Source organism: Paroedura picta, chromosome 2 (genome assembly GCF_049243985.1).
Source record: "Paroedura picta isolate Pp20150507F chromosome 2, Ppicta_v3.0, whole genome shotgun sequence".
Classification (NCBI taxonomy): Eukaryota; Metazoa; Chordata; class Lepidosauria; order Squamata; family Gekkonidae; genus Paroedura; species Paroedura picta.
This window is the reverse complement of record NC_135370.1, coordinates 3,278,328-3,304,725: the sequence shown is the minus strand read 5'-3', so window position 1 is coordinate 3,304,725 and position 26,398 is coordinate 3,278,328. Positions and strand designations below refer to the sequence as shown.

The 26,398-nt window shown below is 43.0% G+C and overlaps 1 protein-coding gene across 3 annotated transcripts in view; it reads right to left on the bottom strand.

Moving 5' to 3' along the window:
• The window catches only part of PARD3B (par-3 family cell polarity regulator beta), a 719,005-nt gene that overhangs the window by 426,990 nt on the left and 265,617 nt on the right, over positions 1–26,398 (bottom strand). For all 3 annotated transcript variants that reach the window (XM_077319232.1, XM_077319230.1, XM_077319231.1), the window contains exons 6-10: positions 26,275–26,361; positions 21,253–21,378; positions 16,915–17,273; positions 14,798–14,937; positions 11,112–11,240 (exon numbers count right to left, since the gene is read on the bottom strand). In XM_077319232.1, coding sequence (XP_077175347.1) covers positions 11,112–11,240; positions 14,798–14,937; positions 16,915–17,273; positions 21,253–21,378; positions 26,275–26,361 — 841 coding nt within the window. The remainder of the gene's footprint in view (positions 1–11,111; positions 11,241–14,797; positions 14,938–16,914; positions 17,274–21,252; positions 21,379–26,274; positions 26,362–26,398) is intronic.

The following is a 26,398-nucleotide window of genomic DNA, read 5'->3' as shown; positions in this document are numbered from 1 at the left end:
ATGGGTCACAGCCCTGAAAATTTTGAGGAAAGGGACTGCAGTCCATTTATATGTGCTTTTCAGAAAGTAAAAAAAAACAGCTGAAATGCAAGGAGCAGTCTGCTTTCTACTGCTCAGCTGTTTCCTTTCTTGTGCGGTCTCTTTAAATGTACTGCACAAAAAACTGTAAAAAACAGCTGAGCAGTAGGGAGGTGGTCCCAGCCATTCAGTTCTGTCCCTTTCTTGTGCAGGCTCTTCTTGTACCCGCTTTTCCAGTATATTCAGATTTCGCTAAACTCTTATCTTCTGGGCTGTTCACCCATCCTCCCAATTTGGTGTCATCTGCAGAATTCATGAGTAGTCTGTTCTCTGTCTCCTTCCTCAAGTGAAAAAGATGGAAGAATAATAGATTTATTCAGATGGCATTTTTTATTAGGATCCAGAATAAAGTTTGTTTTTACTTCTGTACTCTGTAGCAGGACTACTATGCTATGGCTCATCTTATCAAAAATAAAGAAAAGGGTTTATGAAGCCTTATGAAAAGGGTTTATGAAGCAAAGGGTAAGAAGTCAATGCAGTATAGAACAAAAATAAGAGTACCATATAAGTGAAGAGAGACTTTAAGACTGGTTAAGTGTTGAAGGACTTAAACATACTATTAGGATCAAAGGCATGGTTTAGCCAATAAGCTACAGAGCAGACTAAAATTATACAGATGTAAAGTAAGCTCCCAAAACTATATTAATTCTGGAGGGGTAATTTCATCAAAAGTCTTCTGCAATAAATACAAAAAGCAGTTCTGTGGCACCTCCAGGCTTCGCATGTTTATTGAAGTGGGCTCTAACCTACAAAGGCTTAAGCTTCAATAAATCTGTGAGTCCTTAAGGTGCCCCAAAGTCTCTTTTTCATTCTGTGTACTGTATTAGAATCCACACATCTCTGTAGCCATGAGATCCAACCAGCTGTGCTTCATTCTCCCAGGTAGAAAGAAAGCAATTTAGCTGAAGGTCAAACCAAGCTATCAAAATGCCCCTGCTTCTTGGGAACTCAATCGAGCCAGTCAGGAACAAGACAGGGGCAACACAAACCCACCTTTGAAAGGTGGTTAATCCCTGCTACAGAGGCCAGGAGTTAATCACTAGCAGGTTTAACATGTACAAATTATACATAGTTATTCTGGCAGACACTGTGTCTTTCTCACATGGGAACACAATGATATCCAGGACTGTTTCAAAGCATAAGGCAGAAAAGGCAAGCTGTAATGTTATCAGGCTGTGAGAAGAGTGCGGACAATCAGAAATACTACAGTGCTTGCCAGGTTTTCAAAGTATTTCTTCATCAATGGTATTTTCTAGAACAGAACTATTTTGTGCCAAATATACCAGGGGAACAACTGAGGTACTGTTACTATGAAATTGCTATGAGGGTTTAATACCTTCTAGCTTATTAAAGCTATTCCTCCTCGGTTGAGTACGTGGAAGATGACTCCGAATTCCTCGCTGGAAAATGGAACGTGTGTCACATTCAGGTAAATAATGTGGATATATAAAGGTGTAGTGATGGCACACAGAAAATTCCAAATGTGATTCCACAAAAGATTCCAATACCCTTGACATTTGGTGTTAGGAGTTCATAAAGGAAGTGTGGCTGCAGGGGGCAATAAAGGTACTTTCACTTTAGGCAGGGGTAGCGTTCGCTGGCAGGGGCTCATGGGAACTGTAGTCCATGGTCATCTGGAGGGCCGCAGTTTGACTACCCCTGACTTTAGGGTTGTTGTTTTTTTTAAATAGGAAGGAAAATTACATTACAGACTAATGCAATTAAAACAGTCTATGTTATTCATGCTCACTTTAAAAAGGCTCATTTAAACTTTCAGCTTTTCTGAATATTGTCTGTAGGGTTCTACGCTTCTGCGCGGTTTGGCCGCCTTGGCAATCACCGAAACCCGAGGTGGCCAGCACCACGGTGCGGAGAGGCGGTGGCGCACCAGCCAGTGCTCACCAGCTGGCACTCCACTGCCACCTCTCCCCGCCATGGCGCTGGCCTCCTACTCGCCACTTAGGGCTTTGGTGATCACCGAGGCGGCCGAACTCAGCTGAAGTGTACAACCCTAATGGCGATCTTTTATAATCCACGGAGCTACGGAGAGAAGGGATGTGGATGATGATTCTGGTGAGCTCTAGAATCAACTTCCTTGTATATTCTGGATTACAGTGAGGATCAGAGCACACCACTTTTCTACATTAATCACAATATTCTGTTCACAGCTAAGTTTTCATTTGCTTTGTCCAGCAAGTTACTTTCTTTCATAACTATTCTCACAAAAGCAATTAACCAAAGCACGGGGAAACAAGGCTACAGAATTTAAATTGACATGCCTTTATCGATTCATGGTCCCCATCTGCAGATAGCAGCATTTTCAGATCAAATGGACACCCCCTCCCCCCCCCAGCTATGCAGAAAAGGCTGAAATGTTTTAAAAATACACAAGGGGTTTAAATCCCTGCAACAGTAGAACAGCATTCTCTCCCCCAAAGACAGTAAGGAAGCTCAGTGTACTTCACTGCTGTCCAGTATTATTAGGAGAAGTTGTGCAGGAAACAGTGCCAGAAGTTATGAAAAGATAAGAAAGTCACTCTGCGACAATTAAACCAACTCTAGGACTTCCTGTTGGGTGGCCGACCGAAGGTGGGCTCTCACTAGTATTTAAATAAAGTGATAAAAGGATGCAAAAGGGGATGTAGTTAAGTCATGCTAATAAGAGGGTGTAACACTGCACTAAAAACAAGTTCTCGACAAAAGGAAAAGTTCTTAGAGCCAGAAAACCGAGTTAATTTGTTTTCTGCCAAGGGGAGAAATCAAGACAAAGGCAGGAAGCTCTGTCCTTCCTTTATCCTACTAAATTCCAAGCTTTACAAAAAAAAAAAAATCAAGTACACACATCCATCAAGATAACAGGGAGAAGACCAAACAGTTATTGGGGTTTTTCTGAGATGCTGAGTTCTGTTTTTGGAAAGTGTTCTTTCTTGAATTTTTTGGGAAGGAAAATGTTTTCACATTACGGTACTCTCTAAATTTGCAGTTTTTCTGCAATATATACCCAATGAAATGTAATTTCTTTAAAAAGGTTATAAATGTCTATGCTGCTTTTCCAGAAAACCTTCTCAAGATGCTGGTAGTTAGCTCACTATTTGTTCTGTTCTTTGAAATAATTTGGTCCAGACTGTATAGATAACTTGGGGGAATGACAAGGAGAGTAGAACTGTTAGATGGATAACCTGATTGTATAAATAATACTAGCCAGGGAAAAAGAAGGTTGCACTTATCTGTAACTGTTGCATCAAGTGGTTTTCTGCACAGGCACAAATGGGACTGTGCTGGAAAAAAGCTAGCAAGCCTTTAAATAACATTTCTAGAAGCCGGGAGTGCTCTCCCATCACTGAGCAGACTGACTTTCCTGCCCAAAAGTCACGTGATACGGGAGGGGTGAGGACTCTGCCCTCAGTTCTCCTTCCGCCATCACAGGAAGATAACTATTAATCCTTAAGCACAAGCCCACAGTGGGGAAAGGAGGGAGGAACGTGTGCCTGCACAGAAGACCATTCAATAAACAAGTTACAGGTAAGTGCAACCTTGCCTTCATCTTCATGGTTTCTGTGCAGTGTCACATGGGAGAACAGAAAGATCACTCACAAAGGTGGAGGGCATGGGATTCTTATATAGCAGAAAATAGACTGAAGCATCACTATTTTCACAACAACCTCTCTCCAGGAGTCAATATCTATGCAATAGTGGACAAATGTGACTCAAACAGGAAGAATGTTGATATAGGTGTTAATATAAACTTAATAATAAAACTTAATATAATGTGGCCCTTAAAAGAAATATTTTGATCCCCAACCCAAACATTTTTTTGTTATCTGGCACTCATGGGAAACAGGAGCTGCTGGTTCATCAAATGTGCAGCATATTCAAACTTATTGCAATGCCTTTTGCCTAACCAGAGGAATCCACAGCAATTAAACTCTACCCTATAAGGAAAACAAAGTTGCAATTACTTGCAGGCACACATGGGGACTGCGCATGAGAAGGTCTGCCACTGGAGGAGTCTTTACAGCTAAACGCCTCCAGCAGACACTAGTCCAACCCCCTGCTCAACGCAGGATCAGCACTAAGCATCCTAAAGCATCCAAGGAAAGTGTGTCTCCAACCTTTGCTTGAAGACTTCCAGTGAGGGGGCGCTCACCACCTCCTTAGGCAGCCTATTCCACTGCTGAACTACTCTGACTGTGAAATTTTTTCCCCCTGATATCTAGCCTGTATCGTTGTACTTGTAGTTTAAACCCATTACTGCGCGTCCTTTCCTCTGCAGCCAATAGGAACAGCATCCTGCCCTCCTCCAAGTGACAACCTTTCAAATACTTAAAGAGGGCTATCATGTCCCCTCTCAACCTCCTTTTCTCCAGGCTGAACATTCCCAAGTCCCTCAACCTATCTTCATAGGGCTTGGTCCCTTGGCCCCAGATCATCCTCGTCACTCTCCTCTGTACCCTTTCAATTTTATCTACGTCCTTCTTGAAGTGAGGCCTCCAGAACTGCACACAGTACTCCAGGTGTGGTCTGACCAGTGCCGTATACAATGGGACTATGACATCTTGTGATTTTGATGTGATGCCCCTGTTGATACAGCCCAAAATGGCATTTGCCTTTTTTACTGCTGCATCACACTGCCTGCTCATGTTTAGCTTACAATCCACAAGTACCCCAAGGTCTCTGAATTGATTTATCTATATATTCCCTGCAAAAGTTGTATGGCTGCGAAAGTTGGACCATAAGGAAGGTCGAGCGTCAAAGAATTGAGGCTTTTGAACTCTAGTCCTGGAGAAGACTCTTGCGAGTCCCTTGGACTGCAAGGTGAACAAACCGGTCAGTCCTAGAGGAGATCAGCCCTGCCTGCTCCTTAGAAGCCAGATCCTGAAGATGAAACTCAACTACTTTGGCCACCTCATGAGAAGGAAGGACTCCCTGGAGAAGAGCCTAATGCTGGGAGCGATCGAGGGCAAAAAGAAGAAAGGGGCGACAGAGAATGAGGTGGCTGGATGGAGTCACTGAAGCAGTCGGTGCAAACTTAAATGGACTCCGGGGAATGGTAGAGGACAGGAAGGCCTGGAGGATCATTGTCCATGGGGACGCGATGGGTCGGACACGACTTTGCACCTAACAACAACAAATATATTCCCTGTCATGTAAGAAGATCATAGTCTGACGAAGAGTGCTTGCCCTCGAAAGCTCAGGCCTTGAATAAAGGTGCTCTTAAAGGTGCTCCTGGACTCTGATTTCATTGTGGTTACAGGGAAGTGCAAGTGTTTTTGTCAGCAATCTTCTGTACAATCCCACATGGGGATTCTACCAAGCTACTCGCCAGGCAGTCGGGCATGCTCCTCTCACTGGAACACGGAGTATAGTTCTGCCTTTCCCACTTGAGCTTCTTGCCTCGCTTGCAGATCCAACACAGAGTGGTGAATGATCGTGTCTGCTGATGACCAAGTGGCAACTCAGCAGATCACTGTGAACGGTACAAGATCGAAGAAAGATGCAGAAAAAGCTACCGCTTTAGAAAAATGGGCATGATGCTCTACCTAGGGAGAACAGGGCTCTTTGGGACTTTAAACAATTCTGGAGAGCTTGTAAAACAGAATTAGGCTGCTAGGCCTATGGTGAGGCCAGAAAATTAACATCAATACTACACTGACCTCCCTATCTGAGAATATCTGAAAACATCCATCTAAGAAAAATCTGTCTAAACATTGACCAAGCCCCCCCCCAATAAAATTATACTTATAAGGAAGTAGCTTTTAACTTAAATTAATTTAGTTTTAAACCTAATCTTAATATTTTATTGTATATTATAATTATTGAAGTATGTTTTTAATTGTGACGTTATCGACCCTCAACCAACTAGAGAAGGGCTAAAATTATTATTGTTATTATTATATTATGAATGTTTAGTCTTCCAGACAGTACTGCTAATGGAAAGACATTCATTCTAACCAACATGAAAGCTCGGCAATTGAAAGGGTTTCAGAAATTGGAAAAGTACTGGGCCATAGATTTCTCAGGAAAAGGGTGGCCAAAGAAAGGAGGTGAGCAAATCTGGTTGGCTCCAGCATTGATGATTCATTCTCAATATCTCAGATCCTACTCTTGATTATCTGAAATATATAAAGTTTGTCAGAGTTAGCCAATGCAATTAATTTCTATGCCCAAAGATTTTTATTTGATGGGAGATTAATTGATACCATTTAGAGCAATAAGAATCAGAGAGTGGATTGGCCATTAGACTAAGAGGCCGAGATCGAAAATGCAGCCTCAGCCTATATTTGTTAGTAGAATCATAGGGCCTTTTCGCACAGGGATCTTTGTTGCAAATTGTTTGCGGAATGAAAAATCGCCATTTAAAATAGTGGAATTCGTCGTTATGCATACCTGCCTTTGTAGTGGAATCAGTTGCGTTTTTTAGCATTTCCCACAGGCTTCCGGTCTCGGCAGAAATCGCTAGAAAGGAAGCGCTATTGCCAAGCTCGTCCCGCCCCTGGCCGTCAAGCAGCCAATGGGCAGCCGTTAGCATGCTCCCAAACAGCCCCTTTCCCTTTAAGAAAGGTTTTTTTTAAAAAAAAACGACCCATAGCAACGAATCTAGGTAGATTCGTTGCTACGGAGAGACCCATCCAGCTGCCTAATGTGAGCTGTCGTTTGATTGTATGATCGTTTGCACGCTGCCTCGAGTGATAAAAAAAAAATCCCCCCCCCCTCTCACGGGCTCGATTTTCGGCTGAATTTATTTGTAAAAAATAAAGGGACTTTATTTCAGCAAACGGGCTTTTCAGTGGTTTGTGCTTAGTGACTAAAAGTGAAGGACTGAAGCCAGGGAAGCCTCTAAACAGAAAGAGGCTCGCCGGTGCGTTTATCCCCGCTCGCTCGGAGAAAAAAAAATGGCGATCGCTTCGCCGGAAGTTTGGAGGAGAGAGCCAGGGGGAGGGACTTTGAAGAACCAGCAACAATGGTAACGCACAGGTCTTTAGCGCTACTGTTGCAGATTGGTTGCAGGAGTGTATCGCTATCCGGAGGGTGAATCCACTTTTCTGGATTCCCCTGAAAGCGCCACAACGAAGCGCTTTTTGCTGATTGGTTTCAGGATTGTTGCAGATTGTCTACGACGTCGTGGGTTATGGCAAATTAGTAGCGTTTCCAAATAGCAACCATTCTGCTACTTTGAAGCCGTGCGAAATGGCCCATAGAATAATAGAGTTGGAAGGGACCTCATGGGTCATCTAGTCCAACCACCTACCCTATGCAGGCCACTCACCACCCTATCGCTCCTCCACTGTTACCTACCACCCCCTTAAACCTTCACACAATCAGCCTCTCGATCAGATGGCTATGCAGCCTCTGCTTAAAAATTTCCAAAGATGGCGAACCCACCACCTCCCAAGGAAGCCTGTTCCACTGAGAAACCGCCCTGTCAGGAACTTCTTCCGGATGTTTAGATGGAATTTCTTTTGAATTAATTTCATCCCATTCGTTCTGGTCCATCCCTCCAAGGCAAGAGAGAACAACTCTGCTCCATCCTCCATAGCAGCCTTTTAAATACTTGAAGATGGTTATCAGATTCCCTCTCAGTCGTCTCCTCTACTGGCTAAAAAGACCAAGCTCCCCCAACCGTTCTTCATACGTCTTGGTCTCCATGCTCTAGATTCCAACAGATGGAGACCTAACTCAGCATAGATTCAAGTGGGTCACCGTGTTGGTCTAAAGCAACACAACAAAACAAAATCAGAGTCCAGTGGCACCTTTAAGACCAACAAAGATTTATTCAAGGCATGAGCTTTCGAGTGCAAACATAGACACTTTGAATAAATCTTTGTTGGTCTTAAAGGTGCTACTGGACTCTGATTCAGCACAGAGTGTAAAGGACCCAACAGAATTCAGGATACAAGGAAGGCAAGTGAAAGAACACCTAAATGTTTGGGGTTTTATGGTTACTGTGGTTTGTGCTAAGTGAAACTGATGAGCTTTTAAAATTAACTTGAATTTCTGTTATACACTTAGTATCTTAACCTTATGAAATGATGGTTTGTATGCCAATAAATGTGAATTGAATTCAATGTTTAGTGGCCACAGCAAACTGGCTAAACCATAACGTTCCCTAATGGTAGAGACAATCCACTGAAACAAAGTTGGGGAGGAATTTCTCTTCCCTTAATTAGGACCAGCAAAACATATAAACAGTGCTTTATCCTTGTGGAACTCCAGGATCTTTTAAGCTCTTTTAACCCCTAAGGAGTGCAACAATTACTCATTCTCAGAGTTTGGTTTTTGAAACAGACAGGCAGAACAATATCTTGGGATAAGTGGAGACTATTTTAGGGAGAAACCTATGACTGGATCAAAGGATTATCTTCCCCACAAAAATATTAAAAAATGGAGATTCCACATAAAGAGCTGCAGAAGCAGACTTTCAAGGAGAGTTCAATTAACAGATGTTTGGCCAAGGACTTTAACACCTTGACTGTGTAAGGGTAAGAGGCTACTGGGAATCGAAAATCTGTGCCACTGGACACATAAACATGCTCTATAATGGGGCAAGGAGCAGAACTACCATACAAGCCATATAGCCTAAGAAGATATGAAAAGTTTTCCAAACCGACTGCAACCAACTTGATCTAAACTGCCTACCTAAGAAATGGCTTATACTCTGTCAAGGGCCGAGGAACGTTTTTCCTGCTACAGAATCCAACATGGCCCTATAAATCATAGCCTCTGGAATGGGACTCAATGGGTCTCCTCCCAATTCATCAGCAGTCCCAACCTCTGGCAAGTCTCCAAAACTAGGCGGCAGCAGCAGTGCTTCCATAAGTGGCCTCGGGAAACCGTCACCTGCAGCCAGTTATCCAAACTTTGCAAACACAAGTAGGCAACCACTGGAGCCACCCAATTTGAAAATACCCTGGGTGCCATGGCCGGGCCAAGAGGCAAGACAGTCTACTGAAAGACACACAGCCCACAAGAAAAACAGCGGTACTTCCTCTGTTCAGGATGGATAGAAATGTGACAATAACAGCACACAAACAGTTAAATTTTAATCATTGTAGAATTGAAGGAATTGAAACTATGCAGACCAAGAAAACATGGAAAGAAACATTCACATTTCTGAGTTCCAGAACGGGTGTTTTCCCCCATCCTTTTTATCAAACAGGAACATCTGGAAGAAAAAAACTTCAAGTGGCTGGGACTCAGATACCTCCTTAGTGGACCCGTTTCAATAAATGGGTTAACTCCTGGAACAGGTCTGGTGATACCTGGCTACTCCCAAGGAAGGAACCAACGTACTGATTTAAAAGCAAATCATTTTTTGTTTCTTTTTTAACTGCGAGTTTGGTGTAGTGGTTAGGAGTGTGGACTTCTAATCTGGCATGCCGGGTTCGATTCTGCACTTCCCCACATGCAGCCAGCTGGGTGACCTTGGGCTCGCCACGGCACTGATAAAACTGTTCTGACTGGGCAGTGATATCAGCGCTCTCTCAGCCTCACCCACCCCACAGGGTGTCTGTTGTGGGGAGAGGAATGGGAAGGCGACTGTAAGCCGCTTTGAGCCTCCTTCGGGTAGGGAAAAGCGGCATATAAGAACTTCTTCTTCTTCTTCTTCTTCTTCTTCTTCTTCTTCTTCTTCTTTCCTTGTAAAAAAGACCATCGAGCCCTCAACAGGTAAGTCCTCAATCTTGAATTTGGTCTCTACATGTAATGCTGTTGACCTCAACCAACTGTGATGCCTGAGACCGAATGGAAATCACCATGGCACATACTACAGAATTCATACAGATGTAGACCAGCATTAATTTGTTGCTTCAAGAGTATGATGGCCTTGGTGTGCAGGACCTTAGCAAGGGGCCACTTGTCCTCGGGAAGAAGCTCCAGGAAGGGCAAGATTCTCTCCCACAAGAAAAATTGTTAGCCAGCCATGATGATCTCATACTGGAGATCTTAAACCCCAACACAGGGTAAAAATATAATTTTTGTCCAAATATGTCCAGCTTATGTCTCTCTCTATCTGGGGAAGCAGAGTGATAAGCCTGATGACCTTTGGGTTGCATTTCTTCTGTCATTAATGAATACAGTGCACTGTTAAATAATTAAATGGCTCCTTCTTGATTTTGTAAAAATGTTCCACTCTTCTAGATGTGGGTTAGAGAGACGCAGGATTTCGCTGCAATTCCTGTGTAAGGTCCTCCAGACCCTCTAACATCAGGAATACAATAATACCAGGGGAGTCCAAATAAAGATGACTCAGAATTGTGTCCCTTGGTTTGTGTTCAGAAATGATGACTTCTCTCTACAGGGACTGTGCCATACATGTCATCTGTTCCTCATACATCTAGAGGTCTTCCATAGGAGAGGCTGGAGATGGTTCTCTCACTCTCTCATCCAGGCTTGGATCCAATGTCATGTCGGATCTGCAAGAGTCAATGGCAGCCTCTACTCTCCTAACTGCAGGCATAGAAGAGTGAAGTCTACATGAAACTATTGCTGATGGTGAAACGAAGATGTCCAATGAGGATCAAGGTACCCCTGGGTCATAGAAAGTTGTCACTCCATTCTTCCAGATATCCTGGAGGCCTTATATATAGCTGCAACATCCATCACATAGGTGGTTGAGGCAGGAACCATCTGCTCTAATTTCAAGTCATGCAGGACTTGACCTCCTGATAAGTCTGCTTCTACCTCCCCCAGCTGGAGTCCTGTGTGTTTGTTATGACCTTCTCACCAGGAATGGTGCTCCTTTACATGACAGGCAACCAGGAAGTCCAGGAGCGTCCCTGTAGACCTGGATTCCTGACAACTCAAGGAAAACTGAGGGTGAAGATGACACCAAAATGGCATCAGGTGACACACTGGCTGTTAAAATCTATCTAGAGAGCTCGGAGTTGGACACATGCATATCTGAAGACCCAGGAAGGGGACCATAGCATTTACTGTATTTAGTATCAATCTCTATAAGAACACTTCAGTTTAAATCTCTCAGGTCAGCCACATTCAATAAGTTATCCATTATATTTTTACAAAAATAATATTACCAGCTCTCGGGGCAGAAAGGTATCTTCTTGCCGAGCAACAACCAAGCAGACATGCTCTCCTTGCTTCGTACTCCTCAGGGTAGCTACCAGCTCTTCCTGAGTTCTGCCAGTGATGTCTCTACCATTCACCTAATGGAAGCAACAACCAGGAAGACAGAATGAGTCCAGACTGAGACATGCCCTCTCAGACACATTTCCAGAATTACCAGCATTGATAGCACTAGACAGCAGGGTCATGGAAATGGGTGCTGCAAATGAAGCAACAGTATTCGCTGCTGTGCTCCTGTACAAATCAGAGGCGAGTAAAGAAATACTGGTCAGGGAATAACAGGGGTGGAAAACGTAATGGTCTCTTCCAGGGATAGAGAACCGATAAGGACCTAAATAAGCACCTAACATTATATACCTTGAGGAACTCTGCCAGTTCCGTCACGGCCCTCAGCTTACCCGGGAGCTCGTTCCACCAGGGTGAGGCCAGGACCGAAGAGGCTCTGGCCCGGGTCGAGGCCGGGCAAATGTCCTTGGGGCTGGGGGTCTCCAGTAGATTATACAGAAGCTGCCAATTTGCTTCTCTGTTCAATCCAAAGGCCTAGCATTAACTTTTAAGCCCCTTCATGATCAGAGACCCTGAAATCCAAGGGACCACTTCCACCCATATGACATTTGTCACTCAAGGCTTTACTTGTAGTTCCATCAAGGCAATGATGATCGGTTTGGTTCAGATCAAGACAGTCTCAGTAGCTTTCCTAGGTGTAAACTGCATGGAGCTTTTATTCCAATCCCAGGTTGATTCAGTCCCTGCTGTCTACACAGAATGCGTTTTCCGTTTTGATTTGGGGCGATTTAAATTTTCCTTCTGCAGCAAAAAGGATTTATCCGGAGTGATAGAGTGAAAGAGACTTTATTGTGTGATATCTTAAGTGCTTTTAATGCTCATTATTTATAAAATCCGGATTGGGAAATCAGGCTGTTTTGAATCTGGGCTTTGCTGCGTGGTAGAGATGCTCTGATTCACCAAAGGTGGCCATGTGACAAGCTTGCCTTAAAGGAGAAGCCCCTAATTTCTCTCAACTTCTGTCTTGGATTTTTTCTCACTCTGTGCCTGCGAAGCGCCTGCCGATTGGTCCCTCTGATTCCCAGCAACTGCAAGCCGCACACAGTGCGGCTCACAGTTGCTCCCGGCCTGATGCGGCGAGAGGCGCAAAGCGCCTCTCGCCGCGTCAGGCCGCCGCCGCCGCAGGACCGAGGAGCCACTTCAGCATGCCGAGGAGCCACTTCAGGAGCCAGCGAGGAGCAGCCGGCAGGAACCGCGGAAGTGCGCGCCTAGGAGCTCAACCCGCCCAACCCGCAGCCCAACCCGCAGCCCAACCCGCCGAGGAGCCACCGAGGAGCCGCCGCCCTCTTTCAGGTAGCCTTCCGTCCCTCGCTCTCGCCCCTGCCTGCTAGAGCCCATTGTATTCTTTATACAATGGGCTTTTTTACTAGTTAAATAAATAAATGCAAATTATTATTTGAGGGCCAAAAATTACTTCATGTGAAGCTGTTGAGAGCAAATGATCTGGCCTGGAGACATAGTACTTGAAAAGAAAGTCAATTCTGTGCTGTTTTTCCACTGTCACCCACTGGGTTTGTTTAAGCTTAAGTAAGAGGGGGGGGTATCAGTTACCAGTACTGTGTCTCCCCTCCCAATATTTAGTTGGGGAAAGAGCTTCAGGATAGAAAAATTAAAGTCTCCCATTTCCCAGCATCGAGGTCCCAGGGCAGACCACAAACACCTACCGTAGCTCTTTTGTAAGACTAAATCAGGGGTATACTGTGGCCCTCCAGATATCCATGGACATCTGGAGGGCTGCAGTTTGACTACCCCTGGTCTAAGTTCTAAATCACAGAATTCCAGTATAATGTAAAGTTTAAACTTCTGATTACAAGCTTAAGCACCTCCTGCTTTAGATAGCTCAACTGAATTCAGTTGAAATGAACATATGTAGGATCTGTCATAACGCTGCAAGCTCAAATGTGGTGATCTAGCTGAGCAAGAAATCACAGGACTACTTATACATTTATTTAAAATGTGCTGCCAATTCAGACACTTGTTCAAGACAACTTCATGAAATAAAACATCATACTTAGATGGGAGAGGATATAAAATACATCACAATCCTGGAAGTACATGACATGCAGAGTCTTTGGTGGCTTAAACACAGATCATTGGTTATGCACAGTCTACAGCTACACACACACACCCTGAGTCACACCCATTTAGTTCAAGGGGGTTGTATTCTGGTCCAACAACCATATTACCAGTGCTACAGAGAACTCTGACATGTTACAGGTATAGTGTTTAAAGTACAGGTGTGCGCTTTGACTCGGTTTGGCCGCCTTGGCGATCACTGTAGCCCGAGGCGACCAGCATCAAGGCACGGAAAGGAGGAGCAGTGGTGGTACGCCAGCCAGAGGCCGCATACAGGCACAGAGCTTTGCACCTGCATGCGGCCACCGGCTGGGGCACCACCACTGCCCCTCCTCTCTGCGCCGTGGCACTGGCCTCCTATGCGCCGCTTCAGGCTTCGGTGACTGCCGAGGTGGCCAAACCGAGCCAAAGTGCACACCTCTAGTTTAAAGTAACTCACCCTGGTCCCTAGCAAATTGGATGGCAACTTTCATCTGCCTATCTCAGGCTGAAAAGGACTTAGATGTTGAAGTACTCTGAGATTTTACATTTTAACAGGCATGAAAATGTTGACATATTGAACTGAAACATGAAATCAAGCACCTCAAAGGGAAAGGGACTAAAAATGTGGAACTCTTTTTGTGGAACAGAGGGACTCTTTCAAACTGCCAAAAAAGGAGGCCCTAGTTTAAAAAGCAGTCTCAGATTATTATATCATAAGAATGTATGAATTTGCTTACTCGAGACAGGATGAAAGCAAAACAATAAAAAGTAAATGTGCACACGTACACACAGAGGAACAGCAGCCTACACTGCAACATGCCATCTTTAAGCAGCCCTGCGGAGCAGAGCGCCACAGACTGAATAAAGCAGAAAGGGCTGTGTGGGAGGAGTTAGGGCGGGCCCTGTCCGGGATAAAAACTCGGAGGGGCCAATCAGGAGCCGCGAAGCGCGGTTCCCCATTGGCTGCTTCACCCGCCCAGGGAATCTGCCTGGCTGCTCCAGACAGCCACGGGTGAGGGGTGGGCCGCGCCGCCTTCTCCCGGCCGGCGGAGCGGCCTCGCAGCATCTACGACGCAGCGAGGCCGCTCCGCCGGCTGGGAGAAGGCTCGAAAGAGCCTTGGGTGGGCCAGGCAGCCTTCTGCCAGAGAGCCACGGGTGGGGAGAAGGCTCCAGAGAGCCACGGGTGGGGGTAGGCCTTCTCCCAGGCCATCTAGCGCCCATTTCATTTGCATGTGAAATGGGCTTTAAATCTAGTAAGGAAATAAAAATCTCACAGGATTCCCAGGTAGATTGTGGAATCCTAGTCACAGATTAAGAATTACAACTCAACAAAGCTACTCCTAAAATATTTCTCTGGGGCCAAGTCAATTATAAGAACCACTCTGAAATTCTCATACTATTGCCTTACTGGTTTAGGATTCAGCAGGTAACCTGTCTTGCAATACATTTCCACCGTGTACAACATTGAGATACACTGAAGAATAATTCTGCAACAAAGAAAGTATTTCCAAACCTCCAGCAGTCTATCTCCAGACTGTAAACGTCCATCTTTAATTGCCGCACCCCGCGGTAAAATATTCTTCACAAATATTGGACCAGGGCCATGAACCGAAGAGTCTCTGGTAACCACAGTGAAACCAAGACCATCAGGACCTAAACAAAAGGCCGAAAAACCAGGAGCAAAAAGATCATATCAACGATTTATTTTAGGGGTTAAACATTTAGACTACAAGAAGTCTGCATTATATCAGGTGTCACCGCTGTGCTTCAATACATGCATTATTTCAGTGGTGAGTTATGGTCAGATATTCAGCTTCCTTCAAATAAGTGGCTAAACCCTTTCTCCTCTCCATTACATTATTTTCTTATCTCCTCATGTATATGTTTTCAGGGACTAAGGAATGCAGACTCATTTATAATAAAAATGGCATATTAGGATACAAAAGATCAAAAGGACAGAAAAATATTTCCAAACCTCCTGCATTTTTTACTTCAAACCATGAACCTCCTTGGTCACAACTGCTTTCTCTCTATACAAACAACGGAAGTTGGGGTGGCTAAAATTGGCTGGTGGTTAAGAGGGATGGCTTCTAATCTGGCAAGCTGGGCTTGATTCCACAGTCCTCCACATGCAGCCAGCTGGGTGACCTTAGGTTAGTCACAGCCCTGATAGTGCTGTCCTGACTGAGCAGTCCTGTCAGAGCTCTCTCAGCCCTACCTCCCTCACAGAGGAGAGGAAGGGAAGGGGATTGTCAGCCACTTTGAGACTCCTTCGGGTAGAGAAAAGCAGCATATAAGAACCAACTCTTCTTCTTCTTCTGTTTGCTATCTTACCAGTGCTTTACAGAAATGTATTATATTTTTGAATGCATGGCCTAAAACTTTAAATAATTTCCAATATATTGGTGCTCATACAAGTGTATTCCTTCCAGTCCCTCTTATTAATGAGTTTAGGGCCCAAGGTTTCTATTTGAACCGCAAAAAAAGTTCCAAGAACTTGCACATCCATTTAGATTTCAATAGCCCAGTAATAAGAACCTCTTGTGGCGCAGAGTGGTAAGGCAGCCGCCTGAAAGCTTTGCCCATGAGGTTGGGAGTTCAATCCCAGCAGCCGGCTCAAGGATGACTCAGCCTTCCATCCTTCCGAGGTCGGTAAAATGAGTACCCAGCTTGCTGGGGGGTAAACGGTAATGACTGGGGAAGGCACTGGCAAACCACCCCGTATTGAGTCTGCCATGAAAACGATGGAGGGCGTCACCCCAAGGGTCAGACATGACTCGGTGCTTGCACAGGGGGTACCTTTACCTTTTTAGCCCAGTAATCAAAGGAATTTTCTGTGTTCTCTCCTGACTGTCTTCCTTAAACACTGTCATGGCAATGAAGCTGTAATTCAAATTTCAAATCAAGAACGACAGCCTAAACAACTGTAATTCAGTGTTCAGCTATCAGGTGTCTCAGAAGTATGGCCAACTATCTATTCTTTACATTCGGCTATTGACGGTCTACAACATCACTGCCCCCATGCCATGGTTCATGGCCAAAATGGCCCATCATCATCATAGTATTAGGCAGACTGACCATAACTTTTTGACCCAAACCTCCATTAATAAATAAATACATGTTCTTAACACCTTAACAGACCCCCAACTGCAGTGAGCCTTTATGCTAGCAAGATTTATTGCTCTCCCCTTGGCTATTCTTCAAGGGAGATTAACAAAACTCTAGATTAACCCTACTCTAAAAAAAAATATGTCCCTGGAATTCTGGCGGCATCGAAACCATCCCACATGTGTTTTTCTTTTGTCTATGCCATTATTCATGGGGCAGCTTGTCAACCCTCTTTTTTCTAAACAAGGACTTGATAATGAGATGAAGCACATTTTCCTAGTAGGGGACAAAACCTCTCAAGCTACTGATTCGGTTGCCAAGTTTGTACAGCTGGCTATGAGGTCCCGTCAATGCAGAACAATCAAGGCTTTATAATGTTTTTCTTTTTCTTCTGCCATCTTTCCTTATATGCCAGTAAAGGTCTTCTGATTCAGATTCTAATAAATAAATAATGTCTAAAATTTATCCTATTGGGAAGGCATTACTGATCTTGTAAATCTGTGCCTCTCGTTAAGCCACTACCTTTCTTGAGGTCGATCCTTATCTTCTTTGCGTTTTTCTTACTGCCAAAGCCCATCAGTGGAGACAAAGATGGTGAAGATGGCTTTCGACTGAGTCTTGGAAGATTGGGACTTTTGGCCGCATGTAGCACTGTCCGCGCCCCAGTTTCCAGGTTGTTCATTCCACACGTGTCTGCTGCCTTTGTTATTGGTTTGGGATAGATGGGAGGTGGAACTTTTGCCTTGGAAACATGCTCAGCATTGTCTGCAGAATACAAAGTAGCGATAACGGACTTTTCATATTGTTCGCGGTTGTATGGCGGAACCACTTCCAAGACCATATTATGTGATTTCATAGCTTGGCGGAAAATATCTTGAGCTCTAGGACAAATGGACAGAGTAAAATTATACACAAATCAGAAAACTGAACCAAAGTAAATGTTGATTATTCAGGTCGAATTAACTGAATAAACTATAACAAGGTTTACCCCTGGGAAGTATGGAAGAAAAGTGGATCTCCCCTGAAATCCAGAATCTGAATTTGTACCACGAGAGCAACTTAACAGCACTACAAATATTGCCAGCAGCTGGTCTGATTGTTTAAAATTCTTTTAATCATTAATTACTTGTTTTAATTCATGACTAATTAATGTTTTGTTTTATGAATTGTTTTATGGAAACTTGCTGGAAACCATCCCCAGCAATGCCAGGAGGGGCGGTCAAGAAATCACCAAATAAATAAATAAATAAATAAATAAATAAATAAATAAATAAATAAATAAATAAGCAAATAAGCAAATAAGCAAATAAATAAATAAATAAAAATATTTGTCATTTTTATATTTCTTTCGGTATAGTATGTGTTTCATGTGTCAGTTTTCCCCCTCATAAACTTTTAGGGAAACAGTTAGGGTCAGGGGCACTGACTGAGTCATGGCTATATGAGCTATTCAGGGACTAGAACCAGAGATTATCTTGCTCCAAATGTGCAACCTAAAAAATTAACTTCCTGGAATTCTATCATAAAGTTAATACTGAATCTGACAAATTTTGCCTCGGAGTTGGCTTAAATATACTTTTGTCTCCTGGTCAATTACACATATAACATCTCAAAAGAGTGATCTACTCAAGTGGGTCCTGTAACATCTGGCTTATGCAATCCCACTACCAATTTATGTTTCGAAGGTCTCATTGTGGCATTGCCAAGTTCTCTTCTCATACATTATTCATTTTAGCTCCTGAAATGCACAAGCAAGCATTTACAACCAGCCTTCCACCTCAATCTGCCCTTGTAAACCCAATGTAAACAATGAATTTGCTTAACTGAACCACTGCTATAAATTTTCTACTCTTCACAAGAAAAAAAAACTCTCTCTGCATAGGAGAGAAATGACTTTATTTCAGCATGACTGCTGTGAACTGCTACATATTTAAATTACAGTTACACTACATCTCCCAGAGAGCATTATGATCTAGCCAGCAGAATCTGGTTCCGAGTCCCAATCCCAAAGTGATCAGATTGGCCTCAACCAGAGTCAGGGCCTTTTGAGCCTTGGCCCCAGTCTGGTGGGATGCCCAGCCCACTGAGAATAGAGACAATTCCAGAGAACTTGTAAGACAGCTATTCCACCAGGCCTATGGTTGAGGCCTAAAAAACACCTGTTCTGCGGCCTCCCATTCAGAACTCACTGACCTAAATTGACCGTTTTAAAGAGCCCTCTCCATCTTACCCATGATAGAAGAACAGACAATCAACGTAACTCCTTTTTAATATTATAATTTTATAATTATTTCATTAAATGTACTTATTTTAAATATATATATTATACCAATGTTATGTATTTATCCTTAATGTAAACCACCCTGAATTTCACAAAATAAGGCAGTTAATAAATACAATTATAAATAAAATAAAACAATTTTTCTAATGAATTGCAGTCATTTTCCTAAAAGCTCCTCTACTAGAAAATTTAAGAATGCTACAGTCACAGTGTATTTAACCTCATCTCGTTCCCTGCCATTTCAGAAACCAATGAGATATTCTTTAAGGCAACAACAGATCATTCTGATGATTGTCACTCATAAAACCTTTAAGAGTGACAAGGACGGGAATAGATTCAAATGAGTAGCCGTGTTGGTCTGAAGTAGCACAATAAAATCAGAGTCCAGTGGCACCTTTAAGACCAACAAAGATTTATTCAAGGCGTGAGCTTTCGCGTGCAACCACCCTTCATCAGACTGTGATCTTCTTACATGACAGGGAATATATAGCAAAAATCAGTTCTGTTACATCTGTGTCACAACCAGATGCAGCCAATGATAATCCTTTGTCAAAACAGCCAATGAACCCCCTAGAATTCAGTGTACTTTACAAAGAGAAACCAAAGTGTTGCTGGTAGAGAGATCAAAGGCTATCACCTCCCCATATGTTGCTTGCTCCATACACCTGTGAGACATTCCTACCAGGGCATTGCTGGTCATTCAAGTGGCTGTATCTGGTTGTGACACAGATGTAACAGAACTGATTTTTGCTATATATTTCCTGTCATGTAAGAAGATCATAGTCTGACGAAGGGTGATTGCACTCGAAACCTCACGCCTTGATTAAATCTTTGTTTGTCTTAAAGGTGCTACTAGACTATGATTTTATTAAGGACAGGAATGAAATTGTTAAAAGGTTTTCAGTTTCAATGATCCACCCAAAGAGAGGCTGCAGTCAAGAAACCAGGAGGACATTGACACTCGGCAGGGCAGTCATGAAGGAGCTGGAAAAGACTGTATAAGGATGTGCTAATGATGATCAAAATCAGGATAAATCATACTATAGTCTTCCCCATTACGATGGATGGGTGTAAAAGTTGGACAATGAAGAAAGCGGACAGGAAGAAGGGGAACTCTTTTGAAATGTGGTGTTGGAGGAAAGCTTTACAAATACCATGGACTGCCACAAAGACAAGTAAGTGGGTCCTAGATCAATTCAAGCCTGAGCTCTCCCTAGAAGCTAGAATGACTACACTGCCAAAGGAAACTAGTCATTGAAAAAGAAAAAAAGTTGAAGGCAGCAGGAAAAGAAGAAGACCCAACATGAGATGGGTTGACCCAGTCAAGATATCCACAGCCCTCAGTTTGCAAGACCTCAGCAAGGCTGTTAACAGAAAGATGTTTTGGAATTCATTAATTCATAGGGTCAACATAAGCGGGAAGGAACTTGATGGCACTTAAGACAAATATTTGTTTGTTTAATTATATTTATATACCACCCTCCCTTGCAACGCGGGGCTGTCATGAAAACAGTACAATATGAAAACATCTTATTTTGAATATGAAGCACTCTTAACAATAGGAACTTGAGTCACTTTGTTTGTCTTCCTCCCTGCAGGTTTCATCTTGCTCACAGCCTTAAGCCTGGATGGAATCAGACTTTTCCCGATCATCTCACTATGTGAAGGAACAAGTTCATATCTTCCAGCCCCAATTATCAGCCATTCTGATACCACCTGTGATAACCCTTTCTGCATATGGTGCACATTCTGCATATGGTGCACCGCAAATAAAATATAATCTGCCTAGGTCCAAATCATATGGTGATTCCCTGAATTTCACTGCTCAAGGCTATGAATATAATACATCTATGGCCCATTCAAATATTAGATGTGGCCATCCAGTAGGCTTAGAAGCAGAACAGGCACTTCTATCATGAGTCATGGTTAATTAGTTACATGTTTTAACCATCTGGTTATTTATTTGTTTGTTTGTTTACTTGTTTATATTATTTAAATTTATTGCCTGCCTCTCCCCAGAGGCTCAAGGCGGGTTACAATGTCTGGATAAAACCCCAATAAAACTCCTTAAAACAGACATAAAAACAGACATATAATACTAATACAGTTCAAAGCCCCATGAGGATAAGATGCTGTGGCAAAAAACTCATCCCGGTTCTAACACTCCCCATAATGCGTTCTGGAGGGGAAGGCTGAGCAGAGGGCACAGATGGAAATCGCTGCCGCCACTCCTATAGGGGGGGCCATGATCTTCCTTGCCCCCCCTCCGGCCTCAGCCACAGACCTGGCAGAAGAGCTCTGTTTTGCAGCCCTGCAGAACGCCCAAAGTTCCCGCAGGGCCTGCAGCTCCATACATCTCCATACACCTGCACATGACCAGCACACGCTTGTTGCTGTCATTATAGGATACAGAAGCAGGGGGCATAATTTAAAATATACTGTTTGGGGGGAATGGAGAGATCCACTTGTGAGATGATACTGGAATCCGCTCTGAAAAGACAGCTGACTTTAAGGAACTGGTCTGATTTAATCTGGACTGCATATCATCCTGGCAGTGAATGCAATCAAACAAAACTCACTGTGGAAAAGTTTTATCTGCAAGTTCTATGTTGTTAATCTTCACAATACAATCATTCTGATGGAAAAGTCCATCCCGCTTGGACCGGCTATTCTCCTCAATGCCCCGGATAAAGAGCCCCAGGATCCTAGGAGTGATAAATATGAAGTTACTTGTTATTACATTGTCAGATAATCTAAACTTTATGAACAAAAATTGTGTATTGAGGACAACATTATAATGAATGACAGCTTTTCAATGACGCTAGAGATGTAGCAGAGAGCCTCTTGTGGTGCAGAGTGGTAAGGCAGCAGACATGCAGGCTAAAAGCTCTGCCCATGAGGCTGGGAGTTCAATCCCAGCAGCCGGCTCAAGGTTGACTCAGCCTTCCATCCTTCCGAGGTTGGTAAAATGAGTACCCAGCTTGCTGCTGGGGGGTAAACGGTAATGACTGGGGAAGGCACTGGCAAACCACCCCGTATTGAGTCTGCCATGACAACGCTGGAGGGCGTCACCACAAGGGTCAGACATGACTCGGTGCTTGCACAGGGCATACCTTTACCTTTACCTAGAGATGTAGCGATGGCAGTTACCTAGTAGCACCTTGAAAATTAAGCTTTTGGGACATAGTTTTTGTGAACCCACTTCAACTGGTTCCATATCTGTTCTGCTGGAATACAATGGAATAAAATGTCAAGTCTTTAAAACCTGAATCTCACTGAGAAACGCAACCTACAAATGAAGTGAATAAACATGAATGGGCACTACGGTCTCATTCCCCTCGCCCAGATAAACCAGGCTAACCTGCTCGCGCCAAATCTTGGAAACTAAGCAATGTCAGCCCTCGCTAGTGATCGGATGACAGACCAGTAAGGAAGTTTAGGGTTGCTAAGTAGAGGCAGGCAACGGCAAACCACCTCTGAATGTCTCTTCCCTTGAAAGCCCAACGGGTCGCCATGAGTCGGATGCAACTTGAGAGCAAAAGAAAAAAGACCCCGACTTCCTTTTTCAATAAATTGTGTGCATGTGGCCATCTCTTAACATACACAAGGCATATAAATAAATGCATACATTTGTAAAGTTCAGGAAATCAAAATTATCTGTGCAGTCACTTGGATTTTTGGTCTTTGCAAGTGATTGCCGAGTACATCGATTCCAACAATGCAGAATAGGGGGGTGCCCTGTGGCTCAGTTCGGCCACCTCGATGATCACTGAAGCCCACAGAGGCTTTTACCTGTCAAGCCACCCGGCTGCCGGCCTGCTCATGCACAGCACCCATGTGTGATTGCTCAGAACATCAATGACTTATTGTATTTATTTACATTTTTATACAGCCCTCCCTTGCAGCTCAGGGTGGTTTAGAGGGACCATGGAATCCAATAGGACAGAAATCCATGAACTCAGCAACTGCATCAATATCGACAACAACATAGAAACATTCATAGAATCATAGAGTTGGAAGGGGCCATAGAGGCCATCTAGTCCAACCCCCTGCTCAATGCAGGATCAGCCCTAAGCATCCTAAAGCATCCAAGAAAAGTGTGTATCCAACCTTTGTTTGAAGACTGCCAGTGAGGGGGAGCTCACCACCTCCTTAGGCAGCCTATTCCACTGCTGAACTACTCTGACTGTGAAAAATTTTTTCCTGATATCTAGCCTATATCATTGTACTTGAAGTTTAAACCCATTACTGTGTGTCCTCTCCTCTGCAGCCAACGGAAACAGCATCCTGACCTCCTCCAAGTGACAACCTTTCAAATACTTAAAGAGGGCTATCATGTCCCCTCTCAACCTCCTTTTCTCCAGGCTGAACATCCCCAAGTCCCTCAACCTATCTTCATAGGGCTTGGTCCCTTGGCCCCAGATCATCTTCGTCGCTCTCCTCTGTACCCTTTCAATTTTATCTACTTCTTGAAGTGAGGCCTCCTGAACTGCACACAGTACTCCAGGTGTGGTCTGACCAGTGCCGTATACAATGGGACTATGACATCTTGTTGTTTTGATGTGATGCCCCTGTTGATACAACCCAAAATGGCATTTGCCATTTTTACTGCTGCATCACACTGCCTGCTCATGTTTAGCTTACAATCCACAAGTACCCCAAGGTCTCGTTCACACACAGTGTTACATAGAAGCGTATCCCCCATCCAGTAGGCATGTTTTTCATTTTTCTGACCCTGATGCAGAACTTTACACTTATCACTTTACACTTAAATTGCATCTTGTTCTCATTTGCCCATTTTTCCATTGTGTTCAGATCTTGTTGAACTCTGTCTCTATCTTCTGGAGTATTTGCCAGTCCTCCCAATTTGGTGTCATCTGCAAACTTGATTAGTCCCTCCATCCCCTCATCTAGATCATTAATAAATATGCTAAAAAGTACCGGGCCGAGCACCGAGCCCTGAGGTACCCCGCTACTCACCTCTCTCCAGTCTGATGAAACACCATTGACAACAACTCTTTGAGTGCGGTTCTCTAACCAATTCCCTATCCACCTAACTATCTGAAAATCCAGATTGCAGTCCTTCAACTTATCCATCAGAACATCATGGGGAACCTGATCAAAAGCTTTACTAAAATCCAAATAAACGACATCAACCGAATTTCCACAATCCAGCAAACCTGTTACTTGGTCAAAAACGGAAACCAGGTTGGTTTGGTTCATTCAAATAGGCTTCTTAGAGCTCCTGCAGTGTTTTCGTCTTTCTGGGATAGTCATTGATTGAGCATGCAATAGCTCTTGTTTGAGTAGCGCCCACCCTTCACATGCTCCCTTCCCTTCCAGCATTCTCGTCCATGGTATGACACTCAACATGTCTCTGAGTTTATTAAAGTTTGCCCTACGAAAATCTAACATCCGCGTCTGGCTACAAGCTTCCTTGGCTCCCCATCTCAAAAGGAATTCTATGAGGACATGGTCACTTCCCCCTAGGGTCCCCACCTCCTTCACCTGATCCATCAACTCTTGCCTCATCCACCAACTCGATTATCTAACCACTAACATTCTGACCATAGCCCAGTAGAGCAGTTGAATTGGAATTGTGACCCATGAGCATATCTGGTAAGAGGGGGTTCTGGAGGGCCCAATAAATGTTGTCAATTCACTGGCCTCAACCAAATGCTTTGTGGGAGAGCTCCATTTTGCAGGCCCTGTGGAACAGTGCTAGCTCCAGCACTTACGGTTACATTTAGAAGTGCTAAATAGTCAGTGGTGAATATATATGTGTGTCTCCTGATGAAGATCCAAATACAATTTCAACTGGTTGTTATGCACATTATATAACATATATTCATTTAAACATCTTGCAATTTATTTATGTCAGCTACTCCCTTGAGCAGGCTTTTACAAGTTTACTGATGATTAAAATTTTTTCTAAGATATGTATTCTGCCTTTCTCTGAAGATTCAAGGGCAGCTATTGATTGCATATCACTGTTAACAACTGAAAAGTTTAGTAAGCTTCTTGTTATGGATTTCTGTTACATTGGTCAAGTCAGATTTACGCACAGATTTGAAATACTTTCAAAACGATTTTAAATTATTTTTGAAACTATCGGCAATAAGCTATTAAAGTGGATCCCAAGAGGTCAATGGGAAACTTAATTATTGTGAAAAATTAATACAAGCAAGGCAATTTTTTAAATGGTATGTAATCGGTCAATGATCTTAATCAACCTCATTGTGACCAACGTATCAGCCGTACGGCTACACATGAGAACCTTTTAGTCCTAAAAACCTCATCCCTGATGTAGAATGCAGACACACTGATTGAATTACGTGAGCTCTAGCAGGATAAAAGTCATTCCTTCCTGACTTATATTATGTAGTGTCTCAATATTAACGTTATTTTAATGTGTTGCAAAAAATTCAATTTCCTCTCTTTTATTATAGGCTTAAGTGTAAACATATATATTTTAAAATGCTTCAGTTAATTGGTGTCAAGGAAGAGGCATGGTGCTGCTTCTGTCCTCATACTTAATGTCTGAACATTTTAAAAACAGGCATGCCGGGAACAGCATTACGTTAAAAAAATGCAGGATGTCTATCAATGTTAGACAGAGAAGGCTCAAAAAGGATCCTTTCCAAAAACCACTGATGTTTACTACTCTTCAATTTCAACCTATATTTATTATTGGCTAAAATTGATCTACAACTCAAACTTGTATGCATTTTCAATCATTCATTCATTCATTTTATTTTTTTATACTCTTGACATGTGACTCCTACTTTTCCCCATGAGAGAATGGACAAACTGAGTATTTAAACCTGTTTCAATGTTTTAATAATTTAATAGTTTAACTTAATTTTTTTTGTATTTAACTTTATTGATGGAACTTCATCTTGATGTAATCTACCCTAAATCCATGGAGACTGGGTCGACACCAAGCAAGCAAGCAAGCAAGCAAGCAAGCAAGCAAGCATGCATGCATGCATGCATGAATGAATGAAGAAAAAAAGCAAGCAAGAAAGAAAGCTGTGGAAGTCTCTCTCAGAGATTTGTCTGTCCTCTTCTGTTGCCACCTTCTGCCAGTAGGTGAAGACTTTTTGTCTGACCTTTCCCAGAGATACCTTAATCATAAAAATGAACAAGTTTGGTAGATACCAGGCAACAATTAGAAAAGCCATGAACCTTAAATCATGGAATGATAGATGCACATGACCATAACATTATAAAATGGGCACCAAAGAAAAGATGAATGCCTTTACTCTTTGGGTTCCACTAAGACCAACAGAAGATTCTGTAAATCTAAAAGAATATCACCTGTGCAAATTCCCAGACTACATCCCATCTGGAATTGAGTTGGTCATTTCACATAATTCTCCTTCAAAAAAGCTTAGGACAAACACTTTTCTTAAAAAAAAAACTTAACAGAATCACTGAGAGAGTAGAGGAAAGATATTGTATATTGTTTTTTTATTGATCAGTCTACTGACTGACTGATCTAAAAACTACAATATACAACTCCTAATGGAAATTTTATTAGAGATATTTTAAAAATTCAGGGGATTTCTTTTCTTTTCCCTCCAAGGAAAATGACTTACCTTCCACTTAATGATGAGCAATATGGTACTACGTGGATTCCCAAAGGACCACCTTCCCCGGAAATCTCCACCATTTTTGTCAAAGCACTAAGAGGAAAGAACAACATGTAGGATTACCTCCAAA